The sequence below is a fragment of the Suncus etruscus genome, chromosome 5 (assembly GCF_024139225.1).
Source record: "Suncus etruscus isolate mSunEtr1 chromosome 5, mSunEtr1.pri.cur, whole genome shotgun sequence".
NCBI classification, from domain to species: Eukaryota; Metazoa; Chordata; class Mammalia; order Eulipotyphla; family Soricidae; genus Suncus; species Suncus etruscus.
In genome coordinates this window covers 79,060,107-79,072,257 of record NC_064852.1, presented here as the reverse complement: position 1 = coordinate 79,072,257, position 12,151 = coordinate 79,060,107, and the positions used below count along the sequence as shown (strand labels likewise).

General features: G+C 37.2%; 1 protein-coding gene across 1 annotated transcript in view; it reads left to right on the top strand.

The window, feature by feature from the left end:
- DPP4 (dipeptidyl peptidase 4) overlaps positions 1 to 12,151 on the top strand; it is a 94,446-nt gene that overhangs the window by 42,747 nt on the left and 39,548 nt on the right. The window contains exons 9-10 of the mRNA XM_049773366.1: positions 2,283 to 2,443; positions 4,735 to 4,841. Coding sequence (XP_049629323.1) covers positions 2,283 to 2,443; positions 4,735 to 4,841 — 268 coding nt within the window. The remainder of the gene's footprint in view (positions 1 to 2,282; positions 2,444 to 4,734; positions 4,842 to 12,151) is intronic.

Below are 12,151 nucleotides of genomic sequence, written 5' to 3'. Positions count from 1 at the left end.
TTTTGATTTGCATCTCCCTGATGATTAGTGATGTGAAGCATTGTTTTCATGTGTTTTTGGCCGTTTGTATTTCTTCTTTGAGGTAGTGTTCATATGATCCAGCTATACCACTTCTAGGGATATACCCTAAGAAACCAAAACACAATACAAAAGTGCTTTCCACACACCTTTATTCATTGCAGTGCTATTTACAATAGCCAGAATCTGGAAACAACCCAGATGACCAACAACAGATGAGTGACTAAAGAAACTGTGGTACAGGTACATAATAGAATACTGTGCAGCCATCAGAAAAATGAAGTTATAAATTTTTTCTATACTTGGAGAGTCATGGGTTTAACTATCATGGTGAGTGAAATAAGTCAGAGGGAAAGAGATAGACACAGAATAATATCACTCATCTATGGGTTTTAAGAAAAATACAAAACATTTTTGTAGTAACACCCAGAGACAATAGAGATGAGGGCAGGAAGATTGGACCACAATATACAACTTACCACAAAGAATGGTGAATGCAGTTAGCAAAATTAAGTACATTAACAAGTATCATGACAATGGTAGTGAGTGAGAGAAGTAGCATACCTGTTTCAAATACAGACAAGGGGTGGGGGAGGAGGGAGTTGAGGAGCATTGGTGGTGCAAAGGTTGCACTGGTGGGCCTGGAGAGATAGCACAACGGTACAATGGTGTTTGCCTTGCAAGCAGCTGATCCAGGACCTAAGGTGGTTGGTTCGAATACCGGTGTCCCATATGGTCCCCCGTGCCTGCCAGGAGCTATTTTCTGAGCAGACAGCCAGGAGTAACCCCTGAGCACTTCTGGGTGTGGCCCAGAAACCAAAAACAAAAAAATAGGTTGTACTGGTGAAGGGGGATGTTCATTTTTTATAACTGAAACCCAACTACAAACATATTTGTAGTCATGGTGCTTAAATACATTATTTAAAAAAAGAATTTGTTGATAGCAAAGTGGAGAAGACTAGAGATAGAGTTTTATGGAATGGAATGCTTTTAATCTCTGAAGTAGGAGGGTGGAATTTACTGGGCTAATTAGTGATCTCTCTAACTTGCCTATCCCTCTTTGTTTACCTATTCATTGAGATATTCTGAAGATTAACTGAGATCATTAGTAAATGTCAATTGCTAGTAGATGACTAAAAAAAGCACACATTACATGTTAGTTATTCATTAATAGATATTCTATTTTAGTATTATTGTTACTACTACTACTATTAATGAAAACAAGTAATTGGAAGAGTGTCTCTTTTAATGATTTAAGTGTTTCAATACCTCAAGGATAACTGGGTTTCCAAACCCTAATGTTCCAGAGGTATTCATTGTTGTTGTTGTTGTTTTGTTAGAGAGTTGTTTTTTACACTCACAGCAGAACAGGAGACTGGTGGATTATATCTTGGTAAAGCATTCTCCACCCAGTCTACTTGAATCCTCCATTCCCAGTTGGGGAGAAAGATTTTGACATTTTAAATGTTAGAGATCAGGAGTCTTTGAATAGACTGCATTGAAAAAAAAAAGACCAAGACAAGACAAAAAAAAAAAAATCACTGACAGGAGCTACCTTTAGGAGAGAAGGAGAAGGAGTCTGACAATTTGAAAAAGCAAAATCTTTCTTTTCATTTGCTTCCCTCTCTGACCCTCTTTCCTCACCCATCAGTTTATGCACCAGAGAAAGGTGTTAATCCAAGGGAATCTTCAGTTTCTGAGCTAGGCGAAGGAAATGTTTCTCAGTAGGGGTCTCATGGAACTCCTTGCCATTCTAAATCCATCCTTCCCACACCTTGTTTGTGCCAAGAATAGTAAACTCTGGGCACCATATTGGTTTGATAGCCTAGAGCCACACACCACCCACCAGGACCCTACAGGCTTAGTACAAAATGAGCCCAGTTGGGGAGAATATGCTGGCATGTTGACTGTAGAATTAGAGAGGAGAATCAGCCTCTTGTGTGAAATTTACTTGTAGTGTGTTTTGCAGCATAAATTTAAAGGATTATAAACTAAAGAAAAAATGTAGAGTTTATATTAAATATTGTGCGCTAAAATATTCTAAAATGGTCCAACGGGTTACTTATTTTTGCAATCCAGATCTATCTTTAAAGATTTTATTTTTATTTGGTTGTATTACTCTGATTTTGGAAGCCCAGCAAATGCGAAGTGGTTCATTAGTTGAACTCTACTGTAATTACTAAAGCTAATGAGAATAATATTTTGAATGCCAAAGCCAATTTATCAGCTACTTCTTGTAACAGAACAATTTCTGTCTTTTTCAGAGGAAGTCTTCAGTTCCTACTCTGCTCTGTGGTGGTCTCCAAACGGCACTTTTTTAGCATATGCCCAATTTAACGACACAGAAGTCCCACTTATTGAATACTCCTTCTACTCTGATGAGTCACTGCAGTACCCAAAGACTATACGGGTTCCATATCCAAAGGTTTGTGCTCCTGTTCCTACAGTGGTTCTGTGATTTGATGGAAAGAGAATGGTTTCATTTAATTCTTTCCTGCTAATGAAAATATTGTCAGTCTCTCTTCAACAGCTTGCTGTGATTACTCTTGCTGAAGTCAACAGCATCTGGCAATTTTAAAGTATTTTTATTATCCCAGGAAAGAGTGTGATTTAAGGTTTTGTAATTTCTCCAAAAACTTTGAGGAATGACAAGCTGAAAAAGATGGGGAAAATGCTTTTGAAAGAGGTAGGGGGAATGAAAATGTTTGAATGGCAGAAAAGAGAGGCTGTAATTGAATCACAAGCTCATCTCATTTACTGAAGTTGGAATGTGCCCTAGATGAATCTGAAAGCTTAGTTGTATATCCGGTCTTACCACTAATTAACAGAATACATGACTAGCTTTAGTGGTTCTGTTATAGATTTGGCACTAATGTAAATTTCACAGGTCCTACATGAGAAATAATAGTGTCACATCTCGGTTTTCAATACTGTTTTTCCCCCTCCGGGATATATTTTTATGAAAAGCAAAAAAAAAAAAAACCTTTATTAAGCTTTAAACTAAGAAATGGGGATTTAGAAAGAAACAGAAGTATTTACTAGTATTATGTTAATAATGTTCATTGAATCGCACATAGTGAAATATAATAGCAAAGTCTTTTTTCTGTGAACAATTTGGGGAAATGGATGATTATTTTTATCGATTCACTCAGTATGATTTATGAAGTTTTGCCATGTTAGGAAGACAGAGGAAGTTAAAAGAAAAAAGATAAGATACTAAATGTGAAACTACGAGTGAATTGGCAAAAAGACCCACGTATTCTCTCAAAAATATGTTATTTTTAACTTATCTGTCAATTGAAGGTCTGTGAATTTATATATAAACCAATTTTATATGTTTTTGTCATCAAAGTGATTGTGAAGCTCCAATATGGAGCATATTAGCATGGAAATGATGACTAATAAGCGTGTTTGGTGCTTGGCTTAAGTAAACTAATTTTCCTAGTGGAATGTGTCTTTGGTCCAACCTTTTGGTCAATTATTAAATACTCTTGTTTTGTTTTGCTTGTGGACCACACCCAGAGATGCTCAAGTCTTACTGGACTCTGTGCTCAAGAGTCACTCCTGTTAGACATGTAGGACCATATGTGTTGCCAGATTGGCTGCATGAAAGGCAAGCACATTTATCTTTTTGAACTATCTCTCCAGTCCTCATTAAAGATCACCTGTATTCCACAATCAAGTTGAATTTAAGAAATTTATCTTTGTGGGACCAAAGTGAAAGTGAAGGTAGTTCTTGCCTGGCAAACAGTCAAACTGGGTTTCTTTCCTGTTACCACATATTTCTCCTGCCAGGATTGAGTCTTAAGTTCAGAACCAGGAATAAGTCCTGAGAACTGTTGGATGTGGCCCTAAAATTAAAACAAGAAAGAGGAAAAGAGAAGGAGAGGAGGGAAAGAGAGTGGAGAGGAAGAATGGAAGAAAGGAATGAATTATCTTTATATTAAATATATATTAGGAACATTTGTTATTTAAGCAGGAGCACAACAAGATTTCATGCTACATATCTATATTTAAAATATTTCTGCTGGAACATAAAAAGGTTGCATTTTGTTATTTTTCTTATATTCATTGTGTCAGTATTAAATTGGGGGGGCTTGGGGCCACACCCAGTGGTGTTCAGGGGTTACTCCTGGCTTTTGTGCCCAGAAATCACTCCTGGCAGGCTCAGGCTCAGGGACCATATGGGATGCTGGAAAGTGAATCCAAGTCCATCTTGGATCGACCGCATGCAAGGCAAATATCCTGCCATTGTGCTATCTCTCTGGCACATTAATTAAATTAATTAAATAATATATAATCTTATAGCCATAATTAAATTTTGGGGAAACATGGGGGCCACATCTGGTGATGCTCAGGAGTTATTCTGGACTCTGCACTCAGGGATCACTCTTCGTGCGTATCTGGGTACCATGTGATGTGCCAGGGACTAATCCAGGTCACGTACATGCAAGGCAAACACCCTACCTGCTATGCTATCACTCCAACCCCCATAATCTGATTTTAATACAACCTTATTGATTTTTTTACTTGGGATCATGCCCAGTGGTGTTCACGGGCTACTCCCAGCTAAGTAGTGGCTCATAAAATTGAGCCTAGACCTTATATAAAAAAAACTTTGTACTCCGTTCCTTGAAAAATCTCTCCAGTCCTTTATATTGTACAGGGATAATATATACTTATTAATATCAGTTTTGTGTCTTTTCTTTCCCCAAGGCAGGAGCTGTGAATCCAACTGTAAAGCTCTTCATAATAAATACAAATACTCTGAGTACAAGCAATTCATCTGTGCAAATCACTGCTCCTGCTTCTATTTTGATTGGGTAAGACTCTTAAGTTAGTTATTTGGTTTGTAAAGTCTCAGTTTTTTCAGGGAGGAAAAATCAAAAGATTAATAGCAGATTTCAGCATCCCATTGTGTCAATTTCCAGGCAGTCATTCATTCACCAACCCAATCCTATGCTGAGCACCAATTTCATGCTGAGCATAGGATTAGTTACGGGAATTCACAGTAATCCCTGGTCTGGTGACCTTCACTCAAGGGGGGCGGTGGGAGACATAAAATAAGCAGAGAAACAAATGAAACTGTCAAATATTGGTGATCACAATATCGTGAAGCAAACCAAAATTGCATTGGTGAGGTGCTGGCGAGGAGAATGCCAAGCAGCCTTCAAAGATGAAAAGATTTAGAAGTAGTGATATGGGGGCTGGAGAAATAGTACAGAGGTGAAAGCACGAGCTTAGTTTTGCAAGTAGTCGGTACTGGTGCAGCAAGTTTAACAGAGAACAGTAATAGAAGTAGAGTCATATCACTTGAGACTGCAGGTTCTGTTAAGAACTGGAGATATTCAGAGAAGAGAATATTAGGATGTTCCTGACACAGTTATACCTCAAAATATCACTTGCTTTGGACTGGAGAAATAATACAGGGCTTAAGGTGCTTTGAAAAGCCCAGTTCTATTCCTAGAATAACATAGTTCCGTGAACAATCCTTAAGCACAGAATCAATAGTAGCTCCATAGTGCTACCAATTGTGAGCTCAGATCCTGCCCTCCCAAAATGTAACTTGCCTTAATCCTCAGTCATCTAAGAGTCTGCCTTTGAGCACTCTCTTCTCCTGCACCATTTTTCTGTAAAAACAAACAAAACACACCACGTATGTAATGATGGCTCTCAAATTGCATTCTACTAATTCACATTACTGATGTTGGTCTTGCTGGTGCTATTAAATAACAGCTAGTGTATATTGAATGCTCATTTTGTTCCAGACACATGGTGTTATCTTATTGTTCTTTAAAGCATGTCTACCTCTCCAACCGTTCATCTAAACATGCCTGTTTTGAGATTATCAATTAAGGCTGAGAGATTTTAAAATGACCACGTAGGAATCAATATTTAAAACTTTGTACCAGTGATGAAAGAGCTTTTAAGTACTAGGCAGAGTGCCTTCCTCACTGGTACTGTGACACTTATGACCTAGTGAAGGAATATACTACGTTCTGGTAAATGACTAAGAGCGAGTTTGAGCAAAAGACACATCCTTTTTTTAGGGTTGCACTTACTACATCATGCATAGATTTTTCTTCGCGGTTATTCATTTATTCATGTGTTTATAAATCTCTCCATTAACTTGTTCATCCTGGAAATAAAGAATGGTTTTTAAAAATTGTTTTCTAAAGTATGTCTTACAGACATAAAAGAATGTCTGGGATGTTCTATGGTCTATTTTTTCATGGTTAAACTGTCTCTTCCATCAGCCTTTTCAAGTACTGAGGACTCATCTTACCGATTCTGTGGATCTAAGCTTCTGAGCCTCTGGCATTTATGACCTAGCGAGGAATATACTACATTCTGATAAGTGACTCTGGGAGTGTATGATAGAGATGAGAACCAAGTCTAACTGCTTTCTTAGACTCTGAACTTAAAGCATCCTATAGAGTGAGGTAGGAGGCCTCACTAAGGCAAAAGTAACAGAGAGTGAGAAACATGGTTTCTTCCAGGTAAAGCATCCAGGTTGTGGCATGATCTTTTGACATCTGGAGCTCATGCTCTGAAACAGAGTTGAGATAAAACAAACGTTTGACCTTACAAGTAGCTTGCAAATGTTTTAAGAACCTGAAAATATTTGTTCCAGTAATGATGTGCCACAGAAGTGCAGGGAGGAAAAAATAATAGATTACTGTTCAGGCAGCAGGCAGCCAATCTTTGTACTTTCTTTTCTCCTAAATTAGATAGAAGAGGTTAGATAGAATTTATTCATTTGTCAGAACACTCTCAACACAACAGTGTGAGACTCAGATGAGAAATGAACTCATTTGTTCATAGTAACACAGAAAAATGAGATGGAAGTTGGGAACTAGACCAGAAACCTGTGCTTCTAGGGCCAGGATACTTAATAGTCAAGTTAAATTTGTTTCTGATTGTGTTTTTGAGTCACATCTGGCAATGCTCAGGATTTGTTTCTGATTATATACTCATTAATTACTCCTGACAGGCAGTGCTGAGGGTTGAGGGACTTATGGGATGCTGAGGATTGAACTCGGATCTACTGCATGCAAGTCGAACTAGTACATGCTGTACTATATATCCTGTCTCTCAAATAAAAATTTACTCATCCTCTCTCTCTTCCTCCCTCCATTCTTTTTCCCTCTTTCCCTCCTTTGTTTCTTTCCTTTTCACCCATCCTTCCCCTGTCTTCCCTCCTTTTCCTCTCCTTTTGCACCATAGCCAGTAATGGTCAGGGTCTGCTCTTGACTCAATGTTTATTAATCACCCTCAACACTGTATTTTTGCACTGCTAGAAATTAAACCTGGGACTCCAGCTTGTAGAACATGATTTCTAGTCCTTTGGACTATCTCTCCAGCTTCAATATGCTGTCATATTAAAGTTCACTTCAAAGACAAGTTAGTCTTCCCTCCTTAGACATCACTTTCTGTAGTTCCAGTTGTGAGCTGCTAAATTTGAGAAGCTTAAGTATTTTCAAGGACCTATTTTCCTCCCTGGATAGATTAATCACTAATCCCTAAATCCTTGTTTTTTATAGAGTAAAACTGCCTCATTCATGTGTGAAGATAACTTTACAAAAGTATTTTTAGGGGCTGGAGCAGTGGCACTAGTGGTAAGGCATTTGCCTTGCATGTGCTAACCTAGGACGGACTGCGATTTGATTACCTGGTATCCTATATGATCCTCCAAGCCAGTAGTAATTTCTGAGTGCATAGCCAGGAATAACTCCTGAGCATCATCGGGTGTGGCCCCCAAAAAACAAAACAAAACAAATTTCTGAAAATGCCACAGGGTGTAGAGGGAATTTCAAATCCAATTTTGTTATGTCAATACTAATGAGAACCATAAATTGTTTACATCCAAATTTGAGGCCTCTCCAGAAAAAAAAACTCCTAATCTGTGTGTTGTTTTATATTCTGCCTTATGCAAAGATATAGAAAAATCAGGTTAGTTCAGGAAAATACTGCAGTTCCTGTGTATATGACGTCCCAGGGGAGAGAATATGAGTCAACAGTATATCTACCTGCTTGACAAGTGTGAGGGTATCTAGACAAATCTCCCAACAACCGAAGCCTGAATTCAAATGAGGGAGTCAGAAAGAGCCCGCCTGACCACTCTCCTTGATTCAGACTACAAATAGACTAGATTTATTAATCTGTTCATGAGTATTCCCACAGGTAATGGGAATTGGAACACTCAAAATATTTGAGAGAAAATAACTTAGAATATAAAATCTTAAGTCTCCTAACTTCTTTATTTAGAGCAGTACTTCAAATTGCCAAATTGAAGTATGACAGGCTTTACAAACAGGGGCCAATTTTACAATAATATCTCCAGTGCCTACCAGGGTGCCTGGGACATAGCAAGAGTCCAATTAATGTTTATAGGCAAAATAGACAAGTTAAAACATGCATGGATGAATAAATGGACTATGCTATTCCAAGGATTTTTCCCCTCCCCTTCCCCTCTGTTATTTCAAGGATTTTATGAATGTAAAATATAACACTATATTTCTAGCCCAAAGATGATCTTAAAAATTACCTTGCATAGGAATTCCCTTCTTCACATAAAGCTCCTTTGAAGTTTATGGCCTAAAGCCAGAGGCTCATTCTAAGGGCTGTTTCTTTAGTTCAAGATCTCATCTAAGCCATTATCATTGCCCCTGAGATAAAGGAACACTTCAGTTGACAATGAGGTCTTGGATCATCACACAGGAGACAAATGAGCTGGACTTAAAACCCTGGAAAATAGTGTTTCTTGCAGGAAAGAAGACTTGCATGGTATGGGCGCCAACTCCCTCAGCTCTGCTCTATCTCACTGTACCCAGTCTTCCCTTCAGCGATCTGTCAGAGGCCCCACGAAGGTTGGCATCCCTATCAGTGCAAAGGGTGGCATGGAGCCCACGGCCAGCACTGGCAGAACGCCTGCTTCCTTGGGTGATTCACTGAATTAATCACTCACCGTCTGCAGTTGCTCTTAGCATTTTTCTCTCCAACATTCTTTCTAGTTTAATGTAAGCCTTATTTTAAATATCCTTGGGATACCAAAAGAAAATTTCACAAATTGCCTAAATTAATATCACTCAACATTTATTAAGTGTCTACTGTTTGCAAGGCATTCTGCTAAAATAAACAATTCCTTTTACCAAGGGAGTCCGATAGTGTGATTTTTTCAAAGTTAATCTGTCCCAGTGTATTCAAATATTATTTGTTTTAGAAATATACTTATCCCACTTACACTCAATTTCTCTAGGAATCAATAATATTTTTAAGTTGTTTTTGTTTTGTTTTCAAAATCAGGGCTTCACACTTATAAGGCAAGAGCTTTAAAGATTGATCACTACCTTGTAATTAGATTTTATTGAGCGTAGAGTATAAAGTAAAGTAAATTAGCAGTGTTTATCAGAGGGATGGGTGGAAGTTCAAGATAAAGGGAGACTTGAGAACAGAAATTCTGGAGCCAACTGGTTGGTTTGTATTCTATTCTAACACTTCTCAATAAGTGGCCTGGGAAAGTCCCCTAATTTTTCAGCACTTAATGTTTTACTGCCCGCTGAAAAATACTACCTTTTCTAGAGATAAATTTCTTGTATTCACTTATGTATTTTTTAGTCCTCCACATGACATCATAGACTAGCATGTACCTGACTCAGACTGGATTCTATACCTTTCACCCCTTTCATCTTAATTCCAGGACCTAGAGAACCACTGTTATCAGAAAAAAAGAAGTATGTTCATATGAGGATTTAAAATGGAATATCTTACCCTCTGCTTAACACATTTATTGATCACTTGGAGTAAGAGTAACATTTGGGATGTGGAGAGTGACAGAGGTAATAGAGAACACAGGCTCAATTACTTTCAACCAGAAATGGCCTGGGAAGAGGCCAAGAGGCATGTGAGCTCCTGGCAATCTTCCTAAAAGTCATTAGTCCGTGTTCTCAATAGGGAAAATTTACTTTTTAAATTATTGTTTTCTGTAGTATAATATACAGAGTTTAGTATGTAATACTACTTGATAATTATGGCTCACTAATCATCGAAAGAATAAGACTGAAAGAAATAGAAAGAGCTCAATGATCTGAGTGCTACTTTGCTTGAGAAAGGTGGGGTTCACTTCTTAACACTCCTAGAAAAAAGGTCCAACACTCCCAAGAGATGCCCGAGAACTCTAGAAGAATTGTGTGCATCTGTGTATAAAGGCATTGTTTTTCCTTCCAAAAGCACCAAAGTTCACTAATGTTTTTTTCCCTAAAAACATAGGAAGTATGAGTATAGAGCAAGAGTTAGCGTATCTGACCCCATCAGGCAGATTCAGTTGATCTGCATGTAAGAAAGGTTTTTACATTTGGTAAACATAAAAAATAGGTATATACATATATATAATCATATTCTTTGACATGTGAGAATTATATAACTTTCAAATCTCAAGGTTTTATGAGACACAACTATACTTATTCATTTACCTGTTGCTCATTCCTGCTGCTTTTGTTTTCACTTTCTCTTACTGAAAAAGCTTTCTCATTCTGATCTAGAAAGATCATTACAAAAAATAATTGATTCAAAAATAGTTCTCTTTTCTCTTGTATATTGTATTAAATTTACTTTGCAAATGTTCATTCCCCATCTCTAAAGATTGACTTTCCTTTTCTTTCTCATTTAAGTACTTTGTGTTGGGCACAGTGCAGAAGGGTTACAGATGAGGCATCCTTGCTAAAGTGTGTGTGAAGATGGGTTTGCACTCTCAGACCCTCCAGCCAGCAGTATGTAATGTAGTAGGAGCTTTCAAAGAAAGCATCATGGTCATAGAATATTTAGTACAATTCAAAGAAATTAGAGCAAGGCAGTTGATTCAGACTGAAGTAAAAGTTGAGCAAAATCAATTGCTATATTCAATGTTCATAAGTTAGTAGCCATGTAGACCACATAGTGGTTAAGTCTGAATAAGTCAGAGAAAGAACTGTAATGAAGAGTTTATTTATGGGAGTTTCCTGTGATAATATGGTGCTCAGGTGCTTAGTGGATGGAATTATTCTTTCAACATCTGCTATTTACAATAATAATGGCCTGGGGGCACAAGTCTCCCTCATGTGTTGGTCTCCAGTGGTACTCAGAAACTATACCCAGTTTTGTTTTTAGTAGACTTTGAGGGACTTATGATGCCAGGGATTGAAGGAGAGAGCTGCTTAGGGCTCAAAGACCAAGATGAAATCCCCCGTCCTTTCTTTAGAGTTGCATTTCACTAAGTTTTAGTGGTGCCTGTTTAGTGTTATGTACTCTAGCTGGAATTACTTTAGGAAAACAATAATTCTGCTTCAGAGAACTTGCAGTCAAGGATACAAAGAGAGCAGAACAGGAGATGGGCACCACCTGTGAAAGAAAACAAGAAACTCTTGAACTAAGAATGAAATGGTAATATGCCTATAGAATTTTTTCTGACCGAAGGAAGAGAAGCTGTAATTAGATTCTTGAGTGTAATCAGACAATATCTGTTATGTGAGGGAAGTGAGGAAAATAAAACCTTTGTCAGAGAAAATATGGAATATAAATAAACAATGAATTATATGTACACCATAAAAAAGTTAAAAGGGTATATTAGGAAGGTTGTGTTTCTAGAGATGTCTCCATTTATATAAATTTATGTTAATATATCAAAAAGGTTTTTGTGTTGTTTTGTTTTGGAGATACATCATACCTGGTAGTACTCAAAAATGATTTTCTTTCTTGTTATTGTTGTTGTTGGTGGTGGTGTTTATAACATAGTTGATAGTTTGACTCTTGGAAAAGACTTTTAGAGTATAATTATTCAATTTTCAAAATTGACAGATATGTGATCAAGATTTTTCTTCTTTGCAAATAAAACTGTGGAAAGGGAAAGCTTATGTTTCATCTTAGAGATTTATCTCAAGATTTACATCAAATTATTAAAAAATACTTAAATCTCAGCGTGTATTACTAGCCTGATTTTAATATTCCTTTGAGACAGTCTTGTCACTCTTTACTCCCAGGTATCACTAAAGGCCAGATAGGTGTCTGATATACTGTAATAATTTTTATTTTAAATTAAATTGTACTTTAAGCATTAAGAAAATATAAAACATTATATTAAATGGTTAATTAAAATTGC